The sequence below is a fragment of the Lepidochelys olivacea genome (genome assembly GCF_965140295.1).
Source record: "Lepidochelys olivacea isolate rLepOli2 genome assembly, chromosome: 3".
Lineage (NCBI taxonomy): Eukaryota > Metazoa > Chordata > Testudines > Cheloniidae > Lepidochelys > Lepidochelys olivacea.
Window position 1 is genome coordinate 33789454 of NC_140413.1, and position 24845 is coordinate 33814298.

General features: G+C 43.0%; 1 protein-coding gene across 1 annotated transcript; it reads left to right on the top strand.

The window, feature by feature from the left end:
- Positions 1-3174: 3174 nt before the first annotated feature.
- Positions 3175-23267, top strand: CMPK2 (cytidine/uridine monophosphate kinase 2). The gene is made up of 5 exons (XM_084623442.1): positions 3175-4065; positions 5062-5176; positions 6281-6482; positions 18911-19144; positions 21222-23267. The coding sequence occupies exons 1-5, from the start codon at positions 3397-3399 to the stop codon at positions 21343-21345; spliced, it is 1344 nt and encodes a 447-aa protein (XP_084479568.1). The 5' UTR covers positions 3175-3396; the 3' UTR covers positions 21346-23267.
- Positions 23268-24845: the final 1578 nt, after the last annotated feature.

Here is a 24845-nt window from a genome sequence, read left to right on the forward strand (position 1 = left end):
TTTTACCATCAATACATTTTCTGAATATGGGTTTGGACCACATACCCAGAATTACCTACTAGGGCTATACTTCACAGCTCTAGCATAGCAAAACCCACATCCAAGTTTGCATACCTGACCTCAGCAAATCCTACTTCAAATGTTATATACAGCAGCAGTAACAGTATTGGATATTGGATCTGGTAAACAAAACAAGGTATTTGGTGTACCTATGTGCATGTTGGTTACCAAAACATTCTTCCAGCTCAAACATTCACCAATGCATGAGCAATGCAGGAAAAACACAAGTGTACTTTTGTGTATAATGTACTTCTCTAAAATGTTTTTTGCAAGCAACGACTGTAATAGTCTTTTTTCTGCATACAACGTTCTAGTGTAGGCTCAAAAAAAAGAGTATAAAACTACCTGGACTTTTGACAATGTTAAACACCAGGGGCCTGATTCTCTCCCTATTGACTTCAGTACAAGTTACTTATATCCTGCAGGGGAAGAATCAGTCCCTTGCACACAAAGTGTCTCAGATCAAGTCTGGCTATGTTCAAGCAGGTGGGTGAGTGTACAAAAAAAATTGGAAAGTAAATATATGTTCCAGAAAAGGTACTTGAATAATGCATGCATTGTGTACCCAGTGATCTGCCTTACAGCCTCAGCAAAGGTGGCTTGGGAGGCATCTCCTGATGAACAGCGCACCCACATATGTGAATGCAGTTTACTCCCTAAGTGCTCCAAAAGAGAAAAACACCAGTGTAAGATAGGGATTTCATGGACCATGTCTCATTCCATTCCTGACTACGTGGGCTTACCACCAGTTCCAGATAACATCCCTATGAGAAAAACAGTTTAGTATCATCTGCAAACTTTGCCACCTCGCTGTTTACCCCTTTCCCCCAGATCATTTATGAATAGGTTGAATAGGATTGGTCCTAGGACTGACCCTTGGGGAACACCACTAGTTAGCCCTCTCCATTCTGAAAATGTACCATTTATTCCTACCCTCTGTTCCCTGTCTTTTAACCAGTTCTCAATCCATGAAAGGATCTTCCCTCTTATCACATGACAACTTAATTTACGTAAGAGCTTTTGGTGAGAGACCTTGTCAAAGGCTTTCTGTAAATCTAAGTACACTATGTCCACTGGATTCCCCTTGTCCACATGTTTGTTGACCCCCTCAAAGAACTCTAATAGATTAGTTAAGACATGGTCTCCCTTTACAGAAACCATGTTGACCTTTGCGCAACAATTTATGTTCTTCTATGTGTCTGACAATTTTATTATTTACTATTGTTTCAACTAATTTGCCCGGTACTGACATTAGACTTACCAGTCTGTAATTGCCAGGATCGCCTCTAGAGCCCTTCTTAAATATTGGCATTAGTGCAGTAGTGCCTTTCTCCAGTCATCCAGGACCTCCCCCGATCGCCACAAATTTTCAAAGATAATGGCCAATGGCTCTGCAATTGCATCAGCCAACTCCCTCAGCAACCTTGGATGCATGAGATCTGGACCCATGGACTTGTGCATGTCCAGCTTTTCTAAACAGTTCTTAACCTGTTCTCTCACCACTGAGGGCTGCTCACCTACTCCCCATGCTGTGTTGCCCAGTACAGCAGTCTGGGACCTGCCCTTGTCTGTGAAAACCGAGGCAAAAAAAAGCAGAGTACTTAAGCTTTTTCCACAGCATCTGTCACTATGTTGCCTCCCCCATTCAGTAAGGATCCCACACTTTCCCTGACCTTCTTCTTGTTGCTAACGTACTTGTAGAAACCCTTCTTGTTACCCTTCACATCCCTTGCTAGTAGGGTGACCAAATGTCCCATTTTTATAGGGACAGTCCTGATTTTTGGGTCTTTTTCTTATATAGGCTCCTATTACCCCCCACCCCATCCCGATTTTTCACACTTGCTGTCTGGTCACCCTACTTGCTAGCTGTAACTCCAATTTGTGCCTTGGCCTTCCTGATTACACCTCTGCATGCTCTAGCAATATTTTTATACTGCACTTAGGAAGGAAGATCCCATGCACCGCTATAGGCTGGGGACTGACTGGCTCAGCAGCAGTTCTGCAGAAAAGAACCTGGGGATTACAGAGGACGAGAAGCTGGATATGAGTCAGCAGTGTACCCTTGTTGCCAAGAAGGCCAATGGCATATGGGCTGTATTAGTAGGCGCATTGCCAGCACATCAAGGGAAGTGATTATTCCCCTGTATTCGGCTGGTGAGGTCACATCTGGAGTACTGCATCCAGTTTTGGTCTCCCCACTACAGAAAGGATGTGCACAAATTGGAGACAGTCCAGCGGAAGTCAACAAAAATGATTAGGGGGCTGGGGCAGATGACTTACAAGGAGAGGCTGAGGGAACTGGGCTTATTTACTCTACAGAAGAGAAGAGTGAGGGGGGATTTGACAGCAGCCTTCAACTACCTGAAGGGGGGTTCCACAGAGGATGGAGCTAAGCTGTTCTCAGTGGTGGTAGATGACACAACAAAGAACAATGGTCTCAAGTTGCAGTGGGGGAGCTCTAGGCTGGATATTAGGAAACACTATTTCACTGGGAGGGTGGTGAAACACTGCAATGGGTTACCTAGGGCAGTGGTGGAATCTCCATCCTTAGAGGTTTTTAAAGCCTGTCTTGACAGAGCCCTGGCTGGGATGATTTAGTGGGTGTTGGTCCTGCTTTGAGCAGGGGCTTGGGGGAGATGACCTCCTGAGGTCTCTTCCAAGCCTAATCGTCTATGATTCTATGGTTAAGGGCGTGTGGCAGGGCACCTTGGCAACCAATGCAGTCAGACCTCTGAGCTGGGAACATAAACACTCCCGCTGCCAACACGGGACTCCCAATCCCTTGCAACCTGGACGAGTTTCGTTTCTTTCATCACAACTGCTTGTTTTCAAAGATGTTGTCATCGCCTAATGTGCAAACAGATCCGTACAGCCTCCCAGTCGTCCCCCCCCCCTTTTTTTTTTCTAGTTGTGTGTGGTTTCCCAGCAGCAGCAAGGGGGCTGGGTTTCTCTGAAGTGGTTGCTCTGCAGAGGAGCGAAGAGCCAGCTGCTGCCGCTGCTGGCTAGAAAAGCTGGCCCCGCAGCCCACACGATAGCAGCACCTTTGGTTTTCAGCTCCAGTACAAGCCCTGCTGACAGCTGGAGGGCTGGGCGGGTAACAAACTACCCGCTCGCTTTCGTTTCCCCCCCGCGCCGCCTTATCGGGTTTCCCTGCCCCCGCAGGTGCCATGGAGGGGGCGGAGAGGCCTTGGCGCCCGCTCGCTTTCGTTTCCCCCCCCACCGCGCCGCCTTATCGGGTTTCCCTGCTCCCGCAGGTGCCATGGAGGGGGCGGAGAGGCCTTGGCGCCCGCTCGCTTTCGTTTCTCCGAGTAGCTGTCGCGGGGCGCTCAGCGCGGGATGCTCCGCCGCAGCCGTCTGGCCGGCCTCACGCTGCTGCTGCCCCGCTCGCTCTCCGCCATGGCGGCGCCTCCCGCGGGCTGCTCCGCCCAGGCGCGACCGTGCTTCGCTGTGGAGGGGCCCGGCGCGGACCTGGTCTGCTTCACCCTCAGCGGCAGCGAGGGCGCAGGCGGCAGCGGCCGCCCCCTGCCCCGCTGCTTTCTGCCGGCTCCGGCGCGGTGCTATTCCCTCTGCGTCCCCGCCGCCCCTAGCGTCCCGGCGGCCAGGCTGCACCGGCGTTTGCGGCAGAGGCTGAGGCAGGGGCCGCTCGCGAGGTGCCGGGTCCTGGGGCTCCTCTGCTACAGCGCCGCCGGGGGGCAGGCTGCGCTGGAGAAGGGCTTCCTCATCCAGGACCCGCAGGGAGGCGCGGAGACCGAGCGCGCCCTGGAGGAACTGCTGCGGGGCCAGGGCGCGCTGCTGCCGCCGCCGCCGCTGGGCGTGTACGAGGCGGGCGAGCGGGGCGAGCTGTGGCAGTGCCTGTGGGCCCTGCGAGGGGCGGGCGGCAGAGACCTGCTCCGCAGAGCCCGAGTGGTGGCCGCCGAGGAGCCGCCGCTGCACCCCGCAGTGCCCGGCCTCCGCCACGCCGCCGTGTTCCTCTCCCTGGAGGCCGCCCGCAGCGTGGTGGAGCAGGTGAGATCCCGGGCAGGGGCCCGTTCAGAGGGAAAGGGAGGAAGCTGCACTGGGGAGCTCAGCCTGGCGGCAGGTCCCCAGGGGCTGTGCGCCTGGTCCTTTCCCATCGTGCAATCCTTTGGTAGCAACTCCGTATTGACATTGGCCCAAGTGCGGGGGATCGGGTCCATATTTTCCCTTCTTAACCCCTGGCGCCCTGGGCCTGCTTAGCAATTCGCGTCTTCACCTAGGATGCTGCATCCTACTTTCCCAGGGTCTTAATTTTTGTGTAGAGGCGCATGCTTACCCTGAAACTGAACTCACACCCCAGGGTCGTTGTACTGACTTAAGTAGACGTTACTTCTGAATGACACCAGCTTACATGAAATCAGGCACCGGCCCGCAGGCTGTGGAATCATAATGCATAGCACTTTTCATCACTCGATCTCAAAGTGCTTTACAAATGAGGTGTGTGTGAGTATCCTCATTTTACAGAAGGGGAAACTGAGGCACAGAATAGTGAAGTGACCTGCCCAAGGTCGCCCAGCAGGCCAATGACAAAGCCAGGTCTCCTGCGTCCCAGCACAGTACCCTATCCAATAAGCCATACTTCTTCTTGTAAGTACTTTAGTGTAATAAGAAGTTGCATGTACCTAAACAGGTTACTTTTAGTAAATGATTAATGAAGTTCTATCTAAAGTGCTAGCTCCATTGCTTTCAGATAATTTTTTCAGAGTAACTTTAGCAGCCCTTACACCTGGGGAGTTTACTCCACCTTTCCTTACTATCTTCTTTTTTAGAAAACATATCCCTATTTTTAAGAAGAGATGGAGCAGAATCACCACATCTGGACCAAAGATTGGGATTGTTCAAATCAAAGACTTTGATTCTTATGTCTGTCTTAAAATTGTATTGTCCTTCTGTATTAAACTTTACCCTTTCCAGTTAAATATGGTCTTTTGAAAAATACCTGTGTACCGGGTGCTCATTGAGTAATCAATGTTACATTTATTACAGTGCACATCGTTAATCCCTGAAGCCACAGCTGTCCTTGATCTAGTGGATAAATGCCCCAAACATTCAAAAAAGGGAGATTTTCCTGTCATAGTTATTGAAGGATTAGATGCAACAGGTAGGTGCATAATATGAATATAGAATCACAACTGAATAATTGTTAAAATATTGTCTGACGTGACTTCTGTGCATGCTTAAGGCTCATGAGATGTTCAAAAATAAGACTTCAGAAGTGATTGGCAGAGCCCAGAAGAGCAAGTCACAAAGATCAAAATTCTCCTTAACTCCAAAGCAATTTTTCACTTCATGTGCAAATTTCCTACTAATGTCATTGGAAGAGCACTCAGGTAGGCAAAGTAGAATATTGGAAACAAGAGCCGTTGTGCACAGTTCAGCCCTTAGTCTCTTGAAGAAGGGGAGAATCAAGGTACTTTTGAGCGACCAGTAATTGCTTTTCACAGAACAGCATTGTAAATGCCTCTGAAGATCTGCGCATTCTGCATTTTCAGTTGTAGGGAACCACCCCTAAACAGGGAGCAAAATTCATCAAGTGTCACTCCACTGAAGTGAACAGAATGATACCAGGAATTAATTCGGCAACATCTGCGTACCCTGCCATGTCAATAAAGTTATTGAAACTGAAATGTAGAAAAGTTACCATATGAGCAGATGGCCTAAAGGGCAATAGAGTCAGGCTACTGGCAAAAGGGGGAAATGACTCTGACTAGGTATTACATTTCCAAAGCATGGGTGTTTTAAATGGGGGGTTTACAATATAAATAAACAAACCACACCTTGGACAAGTCCCACACCAGCTCAGTCTCACTGGAGCACAACATACAACAACCCTCCTGGAATCACTTCTTGTGTCACTGCTGTATTCCCTTCGATCTCTTCAGCAGAGCTCCAAATCCTTAAAGAGACAGGGTGCAGGTAAAGATAACCCCGCAAGCAAACATAGCTCTGATATACTCTTATAGGTACTACACAGAAACTGTGATAAGAACTCAAATAGTCAGATAGAAACATACTGTGGCATAGTCAAAACCCTATCGTATAACAACAGTCAAGATACGTAGTAAGATATTAGATAAATATATCAAAATGTGTTTTGCAGATTAAAGGAAAATAACTTTTCTTTTGCATTTTTAAAAATTAAAGCTAATTGTTATGTTGTGCCTATGTTATGTCTAAAGATTTTGTATTTGTATGTTAACTGTAGGCAAAACAACTGTAACCCAGTCGGTCAAGGACTCACTGAATGCACTTCTCTTAAGGTCACCACCAGCTTGTATCAGCCAGTGGAGGAAGACTTTTGATGATGAACCAACACTCATCAGGAGGGCATTTTATGCTCTGGGCAACTACATTGTTGCTTCAGAAATAGCAAAAGCATCCACCGAGTCACCTGTGGTTGTAGACAGGTTTGTAAAAAATATTTTCCTGTTGTCTGAATGTGACCATCCATTCTTTCAATGTGACAAGCAAAGCTACCTGAGTTATCTTTCTTGTCTTTAGCATTACTTTGGTAGTAGCCTGGAAAATATTTATGTATTTCTACTTAATTCTGATTGGTGGTTTAAGTGCATATGAAAAAAGGCAGCTTGATAGTATTGTCTTTAACCAGGCATATTATGATATTTGTAGGCCATCAGATGCAGGAGAAATGCAGAGAACAGAAATAGGACCTTTATGCTGTCTTTATTGACCTGACTAAAGCATTTGACATCAACAGAGACGTGGGCTATGGGCTATTACATAAGCTTGGTTGTCCAGAAAAATTCACCGACATTCTGAGGCTAGTTCATGACGGCGTGCTCGAAAAAGTATGAGTAGATGGTATTCTGGTTGACCCATTTCCTATCACTAAAGATATTAAACAGTGCTATGTAACTGGTCTGCTCTTGTTTAATTTCTTGTGTGCAGCAATGCTCAGTGATGCTATAGGAGACCTGAATGCTGGTATCGGGATACATTTCCGATCCTCTGGAAAATAATTGAATCTGAGCAGGCTTGCGCTGTGAAGGTCTTTGAGGCAATTGTTCATGAGCTGCTGTGTGCCGATGACTGTGTGCTAGAGGCACATACTTCAGAAGAGATACAATTGATTAGGGACAGATTCGCAGAGTCTGCAGAAAGGTACAGGCTGACAATCTGAAAAAGATAGAGGTCATGTATCAACCTGTGCCGGGGAAACCCTACATGAAATGAACAGTCACCATCAGCAACACTCAATGAACGGAATGTTGTTACAGATTTCTACTATCTTGGTAATACATTGTCAAATGATGTTACTAGAGACAAGAAGCTGACAAGTCGTATCAACAAAGCTGGTTAATCATTTGACAGATTTTCAGGCAGAGTCTAGCAGCAACATATTAAGCTTCAAACCAAGTTAAGTTTAAAAAGCAATTGTGCTGTCTAACTTGTATCAGTGTGAGACATGGACCTGCTACATCATATAAAGCTTCTAGAAGAGTTCCATTTATGACCTCTGCATGACATATTCTGCATCAAATGGCATGATAAAGTTACCAGTAATGAAGTTCTGTAACGTAGTCACTCCACAGGGATTGAAGCCATGCTTATCTCATCACAGCTATGCTGGGATGGTCACCTATTGAGGATGGGTGATACTAGAATGCCAAGGCAGTTGCAGTTTGGTGAACTGAAAGTTGGCAACTGCATACAAGGCAGCCAGAAGAAACACTTCAAGGACACGCTGTGAATGCACTTCTCACCAGCTTGTATAAGCCAGTGGAGGAAGCATAACTTGAAACAGTGCAGTACTGACATTGACAGCTGTGAGTCATCAGCAACAGATGGATCACACTGGTGAGCAGTAGTAAACAATGAGGTTCCCAGTTCAAGATTAACTGCCGTATGGATCTTGAGGCACAGAGGCTGAGTTCTAAACGGTGGTGGACTCAGCAGGCACAGATAGTGATCTCTTCCTCAGCATCGAGCTACCGACGCACTTCATGTGGCAAGGACTGCTGCTCGCACATTGGCCTTTTTAGCCACAGTAATACCGTCATCAGCATCAACTTGGGTCATGAAGCACAACAACCAGATAATTATGGCAGCTGTATGTCTCAAAAGACAATGCTGTAACACCAAAGCAGTTCCGATGCTGTGTGTGGTGCTGCTATGTTGCGAATGGCTAAAAGTCCAGTTCTCAAATAGCCAGGCATAGCACAGGCAGGTACTGTGCAAGATTCCTTAATACACTACTGCCTAGTTGCAACAAACCTAAAGAGAGGGCAGACTGCCAATTGCAGCTGGCTGTAAGGCTGTTTTAGATGAATGTAAATTGAAGATACAAAGGTTGCGGATCTCTTGAAACATCTAGATAGATTTATGTGCGGGTCTTGGGAGGAGCCAGTGGTTATGGTACATGTAGGTACCAATGACATAGGAAAAGGTAGAGGAGAGGTTGTGGAGGCCAAATTTAGGCTTCCAGGTAAGAGATGACATTCCAGGACCATCATGGTAGCATTCTCTGAAATGCTTCCAGTTCCACACACATGGTCAGTTAGACTGACAGAACTGCAGGGTCCCAATTCATGGACTATTTGACGGTGTTTGGAGGAGGGATTTAGATTTATTAGTACCTGGTGATCCCTTGGGGGAAAGGAGGACCATATACTGGAAGGATGGGCTCCACCTGAACTAAAACAGAACCACATTGCTGGGATGTAAAATTAAAAAGGTTGCAGGTGAGTTTTTAAACTAAGGCCTGGGATAAAACTGACTGGTGCGGAAGACCACACATACCTTAGGGGAGAATTTATTACAGGGGATACTTCATATCCTAGTAAAAAGGAGAGTATAGAGGAGGATAAGTACAGGTAGGAATGGAAGAGAAACAGTGAAACAAAAAAAGAGTCCCATTCAATTACATTACATGAAGTCAGAGAACTAAATATTGAACATTTTTATAAGTACTTATTAAATGAGGATATTAATAGGCATCACAGAAACAATCATAATCAATGGGACACAGTAATAACAGGATACAATATATATAGGAATGACAGAGTAGGTTGTGCTGGTGCGGGAGAGGCACTATATGTGAAAGAAAGCATAGAGTCAAATATAGTAAGACTCAAACAGTACCATTGAATCCCTATGAATAGAAATTCTGTGCTTCAATAATAAGAGTAAAGCAGTAGGAATATAATACCGATCACCTGACCAGGATGGTCATGGTTATAGAAAAATGCTCAGGGAGATGAGAGGCTACAAAACTAGAAAACCAAATACTAATGGGGGATTTCGACTATTCCCATATTGACTGGGAATATGTCACCTCAGAAGAGGATGCAGAGATTAAATTTCTAGACACCATTGATGACTGCTGCTTGGTACAGCTAGTGCTGGAATCCACAAGGGGAGAGGGAATTCGTAATTTAGCCCTTAGTGGTGCACAAAATCTGGTCCAAGAGATGAATGTAGCTGAATCACTTGGTGATAGTGACCATAATGTCATTGAATTTAACATCCTTGTAGAGGGAAAATGCCAAAGAAACCCACCACAGTAACATTTCACTTTCAAAAAGGGGAACTTAGCAAAAATGAGGAAGTTAGTTAAATGGAAATTAAAAGGAATAGTCATGAGTGAAAAGCCTGCAAGTTGCCTGAAAACTTCTTAAGAATACTATGATATAGTTTAAGCCTCTGTGTATACTCCCCATTCCGCATCCCCTCTCCCCCCCACAAAAAAAAACAACAACGAAAAAAACCAAAACCAACAACAACAGTGAGAGGACCAAAAACAACACCATAGCTGTATAACAAAGTAAAAAAGGCAGGTAGAGACAAAAAGACATCCTTGAAAATTTGAAATCAAATCCTACTGGGAAAGTAGAAGGAACAAACTCTGACAAGTCAAGTGTAAAGGTATAATTAGGCATATGAAAAAAGAATTTGAAAAGCAACTAGCAAAAGACACACAAACTAGCAGCAATGTTTTTCTTTAAGTACATCAGAAGTCAGAAGCCTGCCAAACCATCCGAGGGACGACTGGATAATCAAGGTGCTAAAGGAGAACTCAAGGAAGACAAGGCCACTGCAGAGAAGCTAAATTAATTCTTCGCATTGGTTTTCATTGCAGAGGATGTGGGGAGATTCCCACACCTGAGCCATTCTTTTTAGGTGACATATCTGAGGAACTGTCCCAGATGGAGTTCTCAGTAGCAGAGGTTTTGGAACAAAGTGCTAAATTAAACAGTAATAAGTCACTGGGACCAGATGGTATTCACTCAAGAGTTCTGAAGGAACTCAAATATGCAATTGTAGAACTACCAAATGTGATATGTACCCTATAACGTAAATCTGTCTCTATAACCAGATGACTTGAGGATAGCTGATTTAACATGGATTTTTCAAAAAGGCTCCAGAGGTAATCCTGGCAATTATAGGTCAGTAAGCGTAACTTCCGTGCCAGGCAAATTGGTTTAAACTACAGTAAAGCACAGAACTATCAGACACACAGATGAACACAATATGATGGGGAAGAGTCAACACATCTTTTATAAAGGGAATTCATGCCACATCAATCTACTAGAATTCTTTGAGGGTTTCAGCAAACATATGGACAAGGGAGATCCAGCTGATAAAGTGTGTGTGGACTTTCAAAAAGCCTTTGACAAGGTTCATTGCCAAAGGCTCTTAAGCAAAGAAAGGAGTTAGGGATAAGGGAAGATCTTTCATGGATCAGTAAATAGTTAAAAGATAGAAAACAAAGATTAAGAATAAACAGTCAGTTTTCACAGTGGAGAGAGGTAAATAGTGGGGTCCCCCGAGGGTCGGTAGTAGGATCTATGCTGTTCAACATATTCATAAATGATCTGGAAAAAGGGGTAAACAGGTGAAATTTGCAAATGTTACAAAATTACTCAAGAGAGTTAAATCCAAAGCTGACTGCGAAGAGTTACAAAGGGATCTCACGAAACAGGGCAAGAAAATGGCAAATGAAATTCAACGTTGATAAATGCAAAGTAATGCACACTTGAAAATATAATCCCAATGATACATACAAAATGATGTGGGTATAAATTAGCTGTTACCCCTCAATAAAGAGATTTCGGAGTCATTATGGGTAGTTCTCTGAAAACATCTGCTCAGTGTGCAGCAGCAGTCAAAAAAGCAAACTTTAGGAACCATTAGGAAAGGGATAGATAATAAGGCAGAAAATATGATAATGCCACTATATAAATCCATGGTACACCCACAACTAGAACTGCAAGATGTATTAAACCTTGAATACATCTTGCAGTTCTAGTTGCCCCATCTCAAAAATATATTAAAATTAGAAAAAGTACAGAGTAGGGCAACAAAAGTGATTAGGGGTACGGAACAGCTTCCACCTGACGAGAGTAAAAAGACTGGGAGTGCTCAGCTTGGGAAAGAGACGAGTAAGGGGGGATATGAGAGAGTTCTATCAAATCATGAATGATGTGGAGAAAGTGAATGGGGTTGTGTTATTCGCCTCCTCACATAACACAAGAATCAGGAGTTACTCAATGAAATTAATAGGCAGCAGGTTTAAAACAAACAAGGAAGCACTTCTTGACACAATGCGCAGTCAACCTGTGGAACTCATTGGCAGGGATTGTTGTGAAGGCAAAAAGCATAACTGAGTTCAAACAAGAATTAGAGACGTTCATGGAGGATAGGTCCACCATGGGTATTAGACAAGATGGTCAGGGATGCAATCTCATGCTCTGGGTGTCCCTAGACCTCTGACTGCTAGAAGCTGGATGACAGGAGATGGATCACTTGAAAACTTCTTGAAAGTTTGAAAGTTCTGTTCAGTCCCTCTGAAGCATCTGGCAACAGCCACCGTCGGAAGACAGGATACTGGACGAGATGGACCATTGGTCTGATGCAGTATGGCCATTCTTATGTTCTTATGAAGTGACTGGATTTAAAACACATTTAGCCCTACAGAGATGAAAAGATAGCAATGCAGGTGGAGAAGAGTCCTCTAATCTGTCAGATTTACTAGTTCATTAGCATAGTCAAGAAATCTTATTTCCTCAATTCTGTTAAAAATATGAGTACTCTTTTTGTTGGGATGGTGCCAAATTAGTGTGGCCATACTGAATGAATGGTGAGAACATGGCTTGACATGACTGAACTGCGAAAGAGGGTTCTGGGAGCAGAATCCTTCTCATACCATCAGGCAGATGCCAGAGGTGAAACTGACTGGCTCCATGTTGCGTGTATGATCAGTACTGACTTTGAGTCAGCAGATATGTCCACTTGAAAGCAAACAACACATGTAGAACATCTGGAACGGAGCATTGGCTGACCAGGGCATCTCGTCCCTGTTGAGAGACATCATGCAGGGGGCTGAAGTGAATGATTGATAAGGGAGTGACTGTGGAGTAATTTTCAGTTGGCACCACTCTGCAGTCTCCTCCTAAAGTATTAATTAGGTAAAATTTAGTAATCACACACCCCCTGGGCATGTTTTTAAGACATGTGACTCCTTTGAGGAAAAAGAGTAAAAAAAACAAGCAAATTAAATTACTGTTGGGATTCCTTAATTAATGCTTAAAGAAGCAACGCTGCTAGACAGAGTAGCCAAAACTCTGCTCCGTGGGTTCGAGTAGGACTGTGAACCAGAGGGGTCTCAAGGCAACTGAGGCCTTGCCTTGAGGGAAACCGAGACAGATCAGCTAAGAAGAACAGACCCGGAGAGAAGAAGCCATCGATAAAATTGGTAATCACCTCTGTTTGCCAAGCAGGAACTGCGTGAGGCTAGCGCAGGGCCTGTTTGTGTATGTTTGTGAAAAAGAGACTCATTAAGGGGAATATGTAGCTCTTAATGTCTAACATAGGAGTTATGTGCTTGATATAACCCTTTACTACTTGTGTAATTCCTCTCAATAAACTGCTGTGTATTGAAAATAATTACTGTGTACTTTTTTCACTGGTATGACGGTAATCTGCTCTGCCAGGAGCCAGTAAAGATCCATTTCAGGGGTAGTAGCGCCCCCTGTTATCAACATTTGGTAGCAGAGGACGGTTTGCTGTTATGTGTAAGTGAATGGGTCTTTAAACTGAATCAAACTGTTTCTGAAGTGGTTGCCTGTTAAGAGCTTGGTATCCTGAATCATTGGTGTTAACCGACTAATTTAAATATTGTTCTGAATCAGTTCTGACTTATATTAATTCTAGCTCGGGGGCCAGATTTAGTTACAGTATGAAGAGAGGGAAGTATACCGGTGAGCGGGGTTATATTGGCCATTCTCAGAGTCAATGATGTTTCGCAAATGCAGACAGGGAAGGGTCATCGAACCGGAGGACAAGGGGGACGCCCTGAAGCCTCCAGGTGTGGTTGATGAGTGTTTGTTAAGACAGGTGTTTAAAAGCTTGGGGTCTGATCCATGTCTGGCTGATGCAGTCCCCGCACTGCATGAGAAAGTTTTAGACAACTTGATGTTGGTGTATCCAAAGGGTTACACTCCCAAGAAAGCCCAAACAGCAGCACATGTCATCGGTGCTATGTCCTGTGGTATAGATTAGCTTGTAAAGGAGCGAGATGTTTTGGAACATCAGCGAGATGTTGTGCAAAAAAGTTTGGAACAAGAATTGGAAAAACTAAAATTGCAGAATGGAAGCCTGACACGTGACTTTCAAACTGCTGTAGCAAAAAATGTAACCAAGGCTCAGCAGATAACAGCTTTAACCCATACATGTCCAGAAAGAATAAATATACAGGTGGAAGAGGAGCCCCTTCCAGGGTATCCAGCAGCCCAGCCAGTAGTGATAGCAAAAATGTGTCAGCCTTCATGGCAAATACAAGAGGAAGTAAATCGTCCTCTGACTGAAACTAAAAAATCGGCGCTGGGTGAACAAATGGACTCTTTGACTAAGAAAACGTGTTTGCCTTGGCTGTTGGAATACATGGTTAGAAAACATTTACATATTGAAGATTAAAGAGAACTGATAATAACTTGTGCTGGCCCTATGGAAGGAACGGCTTTGTTGGCAGAAATTGAGGCAAAGTTAAACAAAGGTGACAGAGACAGTGTTATCCAGAAGGTAGCCCGATACTTTCTGACCCCCTCTGAATTGAGAAAGACAGCTTTGTTGATACATCAGAAGGAAGGAGAATCTGTTCTGACTTATTGTACTAGGTTGTTGTTGGTATGCTCTCTGGTTGAAATCGAGGAAAAACAGCTGACAGATTTGATCTTTGATGGTTTAAGGAAACCTATTAAGGTGTTCATAGGATCCTGGATAGATTGAGATCAGGTTGAATTGATTAAATCAGCTCGGGAGGCAGAAAGGGTAGTAAGTGGAGCAGGTAGTTCTTCTTGGAAAGTGGTTAGTGATGTTTCCTACAGCAGTCAAGCAGGCTATAATGGCTCCAAGCACACGGATATGGGATGTGGTAGTTGCAATGAAATAGGACAAGGCATGGTAGGAGATGTGGAGTGTCTAGTGGGGGATCGTTGCGAGCTCAGGTATGGGCTCAGCCTCAGGAAAGAGGGGCAGATATGATGCGTTTGGATGGGCAACCTCTGAAGACTTTGCTAGCTGCTTTAAGTGATTTGATGGCAAGGACTAGATCACAGTCAATGCTGCAACCAGGAGTTAAGGCTATTGAAACCGTGGGAACAGGTACAGAAGATCTGCCAGCGAGTTCTTATGGCTTGTTATCCCCGGAATTGGCTCAGATGAAATTGGCAGCTCTGTATCAGGGTGGCTCCACATTTCAGTAAAAATGCCTTACCCTTAGCAACCCCTGCCCTAAAGGTAAATGTTAGTAGCCAAATTACAGCCTTGCGTAATTGGTAAATCTTACATGGAAGAGGGGACAGAAGGAAACGTATAATAATTGGTGGCATTAATTAATACAGGAGCAAAGGCAACTTTAAGTATTAAAACACCTGCCCTGGGTAGTAGATCAAGCTAAATTTTAAATAAATCCAGTGGTTTGTAACAGCCTAACTGAAAACACTATATTAAAAGTAGATATGGTACAATAGGAAAAGTGAATGATTACCGGCAATTTGGCAGAAAGGCTGGTTGTGAAGAAAGAGACTGTAAATAACCAGGTTATTTCAGAAGGATTAAGAAAGTAAACTGTAAAGCTATGGCAGCTGTGGCACAGCCAGAGAAAAAGTGGATAAGAGAATTTCTCATGGTTTGGGCTAGAAAGAAAAGGCAGTGGTAAAGATAGTGGGGGGGGGGGGGAATTGTAAAGCCAGCTCCTTAGTATTCCTATCCAGCAGAAGCTGTTCCCCACATTAAAAAAAAACAACAACAAAAAACCTGTTGCAGGATCTAAAAGCACAAACGGTAGTAGTAAAGTGTCCAAGCCCCTGCCACTCCCCAATCTGGCTTGTACAGAAACTGGATGGCCGATGACATTCATGATTATATTATAAAAATATAATTGTAAATCTACCTCTGTTGTAGCCAACCTCCCAACTATAATGACCAGAGCAGTGGCCAGGGCTAAATGGTTCTCTGTACTGAATTTGTTATTTGTTAGTTATTTCTTTGTTATGTTATTAACCTCTATGAATTTATTTCCTTTTGTTTATTTTAAACCTGCTGCTTAGCAATCTTAATTGGTAACCCCTAGTTCTTGTGTTTATATATATATATATAAAAGTAGTAGTAAATAACACTTTCTTATTTACTTTCTCAACAACAGTCGGGATTTCATAGACCTCTGTTGTATTCCCCCTTTAGTTATCTTTTTTCCAAGTTGGAAAGTCCCAGTCTTAATCTTTTCTTATATAAAGTTGTTCCAGACCCCTGATTATTTTTGTTGCTTTTTTTTCTGTGCTGTTTTTTTCAGCTATGGTTGTTGCACATATGTTTTTAGGGATCTATACACAGTGATTCCAGAACCTCTTTTTTTGGGGGGTGGTAGCAGCTAATTTAGACCCCATTCTTTTATATTTATAGTTGGAATTATGTTTTTCCAACGTGCATTACTTTGCATCTGTCAGCATTGAATTTCATCTGCTTAGTCACCCAGTTTTGTAAAATCCCTTTGCAACTCTTTAAAGTCTGTTTTGGACTTGACTATCTTGAAGTTCTGTATCATCTGCAAATTCTTGCCACTTCATTGTTTGCCTTTTCAATATACAGATCATTTAACGATTCTGCCTTTTCCCAGTACAGATCCCTGGAAATGCTACTGTTTACCTCTCTCCATTCTAAAAACTAACTAGTTATTCTTGCCTTTTGTTTCTTATCTTTTAACCAGTTATTGATCCATAAAAGACTTTCTCTCTTGTTCCATAACAGCTCACCTTGCCTAAAAACCTTCAGTAAGGATTCAAAGACTTTCTGAAGATCTGAGTACACTATATTCACTAAATCACCATGGCTATATCCTTGTTAATCCTCTCAAAGAATTCTAGTAAACTAATCTTTACTATAATTTCTTAACTATAAACATGAATGCAAATTTCTTTAGTTCTTCTATATTGGCTTTAAGTATCACAGGGTAGCCGTGTTAATCAGTATCCACAAAAACAATGAGTCTGGTGGCACCTTAAAGACTAACAGATTTATTTTGGCAAAATAAAGCTTATGCCCAAATAAATCTGTTAGTCTTTAAGGTGCCACTGGACTCCTTGTTGTTTATATTGGCTTTTTTCTTCTTGGGTGTTCCAAGGTGATACGGAGACCTTAATCACCCAGTGGCCTCACTGGTTGTGTAGTAGGTTTCCTGCTTTTGATATACTACCAGTATAGGAAAATCTCAAAATCTGAAAGCAGCCTCCAGGCTTAATTCTCTGAAGCGGGGAACGTTTTAAAAAAGCTTTTGGAAAGTCTACATTCCCGTATTGTGATAGATAACAGTATAGATTTACTCAAAGTCCTAGCCAGAGTAAACTTACTGTGGGCAACAACTTGAAGCCAACCTCTGCAAAAAAAAAAAAAAAAAAAAAAAAAAAAGTCCTGTACAAAGTCATGTTAGAGTTGTTTCCCTGATCATGTTTACTCTAGCAGCATTTATTTCACTAGGATCAAAGGGAGAAAAAAGGCTAAAAGAAAGCAAAGTGAAAGGGAATAAAACAAATTTCTATCCAGGTAACTGATTTTCCAGTACAAAAACTCTCCACAACTCATTAAAGGAATATCAAGTTGCTAAACCCGGTAAAGGGGATGATAGGAAGAAAGAATGTGGAAGATGGGGAAATAAGGCACACTATGGTAACAGAATCTGTCATTCCATTTGAGACTATAAAAAACAATCAGGGAATGTGGACATTCTATGTACCAAATAAGGCATGTATTTCTGTGTGGGTACTGGGATTAACATCCAAGATATTAACAAAAGAGTGGCAAGAAACTTCAGGAAAACATACTTTTGTAGTTAAGAGGGAATATAATCTAACAAAAGTGTGTAGGGAGCTCAAGTGTAACAAATGGTGCATACACAGTAGGGGCCAACGTATCGCAAGCAACTAATACCAAAACTGGGGAATTGTGGGACCCACATACACGACAGAAAGAAACTTCTCAGACGCACCAACACCATCGGGAAAAAGCACCCCAAGAATATATCATTCAAGGGGCTTGGTTTAAAAATGAAACTAAAATTCCAGTCATAAGTATAGGATCAACTGTAAAATAGTATAATATCACTGAAAATATGGAAATGTGTCAATGAAGATGTAATTGGTGCACACAGAACACATGTTTACTGGGGTATGGTAATAAATCGGTATTTAAAGTGTCCGAACAAAAGTACCCTAACATAAATGTACTTTAAAATGCCATACCTCATATGGGGACAATATGTAATATATGGAAGGATAAACATGGGTTAATGTAACCAAGCCAACACAAGAACATCACAATGTTCCTAAATGTATAAAATGATTGTAATCATAGTGTATATATACACAACAAATCTAAATTTAAGATTTCTGTAATCTTAGTCCCTAAGAAGTGGATAATCAACAGTCTGTCATAGAGTCACCAGGCTAATGCTCTAAAACTGCAGACTAAACAAGCCCAGTACCCTCAGCCTCTCATCATAAGTCATGTGCTCCAGCCCCCTAATCATCTTCGTTGCTCTCCGCTGGACTCTCTCCAATTTGTCCACATCCTTTCTGTAGCGGGGAGCCCAAAACTGGATGCAGTACTCCAGCTGTGTCCTCACCAGTGCCGAATAGAAGGGAATAATCACTTCCCTAGATCTGCTCGCAATGCTCCTACTAATGCAGCCAAATATGGCATTAACCTTCTTGGCAACAAGGGCACACTGCTGACTCATATCCAGCTTCTCATCCACTGTAATCCCCAGGTCCTTTTCTGCAGAACTGCTGTTTAGCCAGTCAGTCCCCAGCCTGTAGCGGTGCATGGGATTCTTCCGTCCTAAGTGCAGGACTCTGCACTTGTCCTTGTTGAACCTCATCAGATTTCTTTTGGCCCAATCCTCCAATTTGTCTAGGTCACTCTGGCTCCTATCCCTACCCTCCAGCGAATCTACCTCTTCCCCCAGCTTAGCGTTATCTGAGAACTTGCTGAGGGTGCAATCCATCCCATCATCCAGATCATTGATAAAGATGTTGAACAAAACTGGCCCCAGGACTGACCCCTGGGGTACTCCACTTGATACCGGCTGCCAACTAGACATTGAGCCGTTGATCACATTTTGTTTTATTACTTTGATCAATTATTTATGGGTACAAAATCTTAATGGTCCCCCACGCATTGTGACTGTGTATTAGGCTAGCATTATTAAAGAGTACTGATTTCTTTTATGTAAGTGGTTCCTTCTATTAGGAGGTTTTATCATGTTAATGTATTTATTCAAATGGTCATGTATGCATCCCATTCCTGTATCTTTTCCTGACAGATATTGGCACAGCACAGCTGCCTATGCAATTGCTACTGAAATAAGTGGAAAAGTGCAAAATCTTCCTCCAACTCAACATGAGGTGTACCAGTGGCCTGAGGACCTGCTCAAGCCCGATCTTGTCTTGCTGTTGACAGTTAGTCCTGAGGAGCGGATCCGGAGATTGCAGGGACGAGGTCTGGAGAAAACAGAGGAGGAAACCGAGCTAGAAGCTAACAGTTTGTTTCGCCAAAAGTATGTCTTAATAATGAATAAGACCAGAGATGGAATCCTCACCCAATTAAAATCAATAGCAAAACTCCCATTTACTCCAATGGGGCCAGGATTTCCATATGCCTAGACTGTCCTGTTACTCAAGTAATACTGACCGACAAGGGTATATCCTGCCAGTTTGAATGACTGGATGTGCTGATGGGCCTGAGGGGAATAACTTCCTTAATCCCCAAAGTTCAAAGAAATTCATAGTGAAGGTAGAGTTGTGGCCCACCTCTAGTAATTACTCCCATTTTTGATGGCTACAAGAAGCCAGAACCTTGGTTTTAGATCTCACGTGAAAGACTGCATTTTCAACATCACCATGCTCTGTTGTATTAGAATAAGTGTGAATGTGCAGAAGTATTTCATAAGGTTGAAAACTCATTATTCATTACAGAATTTAGCTTAAGCTCTTTTTTTGGAAAATTCTATGAGTGTGCAATGTTGACCATTTTCATAAAAAAGTTATAGAACTTCTCAGAATTTAATTATCTGATTTTGGGGGCTAAGCTAGATTTTATAAACCTAAAATTGACCTTGACAATGATGTATTAAGAGACTGCACAAGTCTCACTGTTTTTGCCAAATTGTAAAAACGATGTTTTATGCTCCATAATTACATATGATCATGAACTAAAAAAAACTCTGGAAGGAGAATCCAAACACTACAGGGAAAAGTATAGCAGTGGCAGAAGCATTTTTTCATCCTAGCATGAGAGAGCTAATTAGACTTCCTTTCTGGTTAACTATCTTGCATACCTTAATTATCTGTGCCAAAGACTAGCCTGTTGGTTTGGGTTGAGCTAATTTTTTCTCCTGGGAGAAGAAATAAGTTACTCACAAAACAGAGTTCTGTAGGCATTATTCCAGAGGATTTCACGATAGTGGAGTGGAAAGGGGGCATCACCTTAAATATTACTTAGATATTAGATATCCAGAAATCTGTTCAAATCTCTGGGTATCTACATGGAGCTGTGTCACTCCCCAGGACCCTCTTTACATTGGCAGCACAGCTTCCTTTTCAGCTGGTCTGCCAGGAGCTTTTTGGAGCACTCCTCTTCCCTGGAGGTTTGGTGGCATAGAAGTTGCAGAGCTGGGAAATGAGGAGGAGCTTAATACTGCAGTACTCCACAGTAGCTTCCATGGGAACATCCTCAAGAGCTTCCACATATCTGGAGGTGTATAATGCCAGGTAGAATAACCATCCTCCCAATTTTGACCTAAACCACACCCAGCCACACTCCTCTGCACATGCAGAGCCCCAGCCCCATACAATTCATGCAGTAGGATCTGGGAAAGAGTGGGGGATGGGGAGGGTGGTATGATGCCGTTTGGCTTTCCCTCTATTATGCCCTTGGCTGTAATCTCTGTACAAAATCTTGCTTTAGATATGGCCCTTAGTTATTGCTGTTCATTAGATACGGTCCACCTGGATTTGGGAGTGACTTCAGAATCTTGCTCTGTTGGTCATTCAGGTAGAAGCCTGAGTGGGTTTGAAATGATCCATTTTGTAGGAGTAGAGAAAACAACCTTCATTGCTCATACACGCCTCAGAGGCTAGTTGTGGAAGAGCTATGTTTTATAAGAATTGCTTGCTTGCCATCCAAGCAGCAAGGTTTTTGTAGTACTGTTTGCGTATGCAGCAGGGAGAAAGATAAATGGAGGGTGAGAGAAAGTTGTCTCACGGGAACAAGCAGCTCCTAGCTGAAATCAGAGCAGAATAAAAGGAACCTGTGCTGGGGTTATGGGATCCCTCCGTTGCAAAACAAACAGACCTGGGGAAAGGAGCATCCCCTGCAGTGAGCACACTGTTTTGTCTCAGGAAATTGGTTTGGCGGTGAGTGTGCATATTGTGAATCCCATCTTCATAAATAACTGTTCATGTTTTGTTGTTGTGCCTTGTGGCACACTGCAGTATATTTAATTTTTGGCTTCATTCTAGAATTTTTCTGCAGCCAGGGCATTTTCAGTCAGATATACCTTTTCATTTCATGGCCGTTTGATAGTTATAGAATGTATCACTTGTTTTATTTTTATATATTGTTTTTTAAAATAGAGTTGAAGAGTCATACAAAAGGATGGAGAACCCTGGATGCCAAGAGGTTGATGCCAGCCCCTCCAGAGAAGAGGTTCTGAGGACTGTTTTGCACCTAATTAAAAAACACTGTGGTTCATTATAGCTGCTTTTGTGTGGCAGCATTTACAGTGAGTTTGCTTGTTTCCTCTGTTTTTCCTCCCTGGAAATGCACTGCACTCAGCTCTTTTCCATCCAAATAAGCTGCTCCAGAATTCTCAGGCAGAAGAGTCTCCCCTTTCCTCTACCCAATCTAAACAGTGTTTTTATACTATCTCTTTCATTGCTGCCTAATGTACTTTGTATATAGGGCAAAATACAACTCACATGCTGTCCACCATCCCTGGTGCAGCCACCAACAAATCATTAGGGACGTACCAGGTATATGAGACGGTGATAGGAATGTGCTGGCATTTCTAACAACGTTATTTTATTCTATCACTGCATAGAAAACCTGATCCTGCATTCCTTGCATACCCAAACTCCAACTGACTTCAGTGTGAGTTTTGGGTGTGCAAGGAACGCAGAATCAGGAGGAGAATCTGAAACATAGTCCAGCAGTAAAGCTATTAAATGATCCAACATTCAGAAACCTGGAAACCACAGTCCCAGTGTTGTTACTAACATTGGCATTTGGATATTAGCGTGATGGGCATCTTGCAGAAGTGTGAAATAAATGAGGGCCTGATTTTCCCAAGTGCTGGGTACCAATAACTCCTGTTGAAGTCAGTGGAAGCTATGAGTGCTCATGCGTCAGTAATAGGCTCTGAAAAATCAGGCCCTGAGTAAATAAATACAAACGTCAATACAAAAAAAGGAAAGATCTGAACTGCAGGTCAAACCATTTGAAAGAGAAGCAGGTGGAAGGAGAGCAGAGTCTGCATACTGGCACATTAGAAATGGGGACCTGAGAGGAAATCAACATATAAAACGTTTTGTAAATAATAAACAGAATATTTTTCTACATAGATTTTTCCCCCAACCTATTTTTTAATGCATTAATGTTCTCTCTCAATGTTATTTGCTGGCCTTCTGATGGAATTAATGTAAAGCAGAAAGACAAGGAGAATCTACTTGCATCGTTCATTTTAGTCAGTTTTTTCAGCACTTTATCTGTACTGAGGTTTCTATTCATATGTTTTATGCAGAGGTAGCTGGACACGATCTCTACCCTGCAAAGACTTACTCATAGGCTCAACATTATACACATGGGTACCCAGATTGGGGCTACTCACCAGGCATAAAGCTGAACATGTGTGTAAGTCTTTGCAGGGTCAGGGCCTAACTGAAATTCAAGATGGAAACCTACATTACATGGCATTTTATTTCTAATCTTGTTTATATTTAATTTCCTTTATTAAATAAGCATAATTGCTCTATAAATATCTCTTGTAAATAAATGTTCTAAAAACGTGTACGTGAGCATGACTGAACATGGCATTACCCTCCATCACAGCAAAGCGTGTGTATGCAAGGGAGAAAAGTGTAATAGGAAGAAAACCATTCAAACACATTTTTATCTAGTTAATTTACATTTTATTTGGTTTACTTATTATTAATTACTTGTATCGCACTAGTGCCTGGTGGCCCTCTACACACGCCTAGAATAGGAACTCACAATTATGATTATACTGTACATTTGTCTTAGGAGACATCTGAAGTGTTCAGATAATCAGTTTTGGATAAAGGAATTTCAGATGTGGAGAGCATAACCAAATGTGGATAATCAGAGGTTGGATAACTGGGGTTTACTTGTCCTGTAGCTTTCGGGGTCTTACCTCTTCCAACCCTAGTGAATGCTCTGCCCATGGAATGTAAGTACTCCTTGGTCAGGCAGAGCTCCAGTAAAGCCAGGCTGTCTGTCTTTCTGCCTTTCCTGAATGTATTGATAAGGAGGGTAATGGAGCTAATGAGATCTGAGTTACCCACACAAGCTTATTTGCCCTTATGGACTATTCACATTCCTTGGAGCTAATATACTTATGATATATAGCAGGCAGTACAATAAAACAAGACTGTTGAAGCTAATGTGTTCCTTTCTTTTCTCTTCACTTTGTTAGAATTAAAGTTCTATATGCACTATTGCACATGGCCCAGCCAGAATGCTAAAGATAATGATACAGATACTTGATAATTGTTGATGACTATTGATGATTTCTGTAATTTCTTCTTACAAAGATCCCAAAGCACTTTACAAATATTAATTATATTTTACAAACCTCCCTATAAGGTGGGTGAGAGAAGTATAAGGATGTCTCTTTAGCAGCCACTGAAATGCAGCTACTTCAGGTATGGAAGCAGTAGGACTACACAACCATTTAGAACAGGAAGTGAAGAATATAATATCCAGTTGTGGTTGGGTTATGTAGGTAGTACATATTGGAATTTGACCAGGTCGCAGGGCTCAGCCACCCCATCTTACAGGGGAAGTTAATGACCTGAGGGGGCCTCAGAGCCCAAGCTCTGACATCTACACAGCAATTGTAGTTCTGCAGCCCAAGTCAGTTGACAGGGACCAGCTGCAGGTGTTTTACTGCACTATAGACATACCGCAAGAGGCCAGGATTTGATTTAATCACTTATGTAACCCTAGGCTCAGGCAATAGTCCCATACAGATACAGCAAGAGCGCCAGTTATGGCTTGATCTTGCCAGGTGCTGAGCCAGTAAAGTGCTTAAGTACATGCTTAACTTTAAGCATGTGAGTAGTCCCATTAAGTCAATGAATCCAGCTCCGACTGACCAATTATCAGTGTGTCTTGCAGTAGGAGCTATTCAACTACTGATCCTTACTGAACCCTGCTGTGCCAGTTATTTACGAGAAGGAATGCCACCACAGCGCTGCAGCAAGCAAAAGAGGGGTTACAAGTTTATTTTATTGTGTCCAAGCTTTTCCCACTCTCAAGAAAAACAGCTTCTGGACAGGCCAAACAGAATGGAAGGGTTTCCTTTGAGCCTAGGTGGCCCCATGGCAGGTTTTCTGAGCCTGGGAAGGATTCTCCCTTAGCCCAGTGTACCATGAGGTATTTTTGCCTTCTGCTGCTAGGAGACAAATCAGAAAATATGTTTCTTTGGTCTCATCACTGCCATATTGGCAGGTGAACAGCCACCCATCCTGAGAAGTTTCAGAGTAACAGCCGTGTTAGTCTGTATTCGCAAAAAGAAAAGGAGTACTTGTGGCACCTTAGAGACTAACCAATTTATTAGAGCATAAGCTTTCGTGAGCTTATGAGAAGACACTGTCCTTAGTCAAAGAGACTAACAAAAACCTTCAGTGGAGTTTAGCTCGTCAAGACTTTGATTTTGAAATACAACACATTTCAGGAGCCTCTAACAAAGTGGCTGATACACTCTCCTGGCCCAGCTGGTGGGGATAGAGGCCAAGCGAGCCAGAAACATACCCGGGGGAGGAGAGGGAACTTCATCTCGCTCTGCCCCTGTTCCCAGCAGCTGGGCCTGGGCCCTTCCCCAGCTGGACACTCTCAGGCAGCTGCTGTGCTGCACAGCGACCTGGAGTAGCAGGTGTGAGAAGTGGCTGGTCCTGCTCCCTTCCTGGGCCTAACTGCCAAGGACAGGGGCCAAGTGTGCCAGGGGGCAGGCACAGTGG

Bases quoted from the DNA above. Each gene is read 5' to 3' on its own strand.
- CMPK2 (XM_084623442.1), top strand. From the start codon at position 3,397: ATGCTCCGCCGCAGCCGTCTGGCCGGCCTCACGCTGCTGCTGCCCCGC. The intron at 4,066-5,061 runs GTGAGATCCCGG...CATTTATTACAG, and splicing joins CCCGCAGCGTGGTGGAGCAG to TGCACATCGTTAATCCCTGA. The intron at 6,483-18,910 runs GTTTGTAAAAAA...TTTTCCTGACAG, and splicing joins TCACCTGTGGTTGTAGACAG to ATATTGGCACAGCACAGCTG.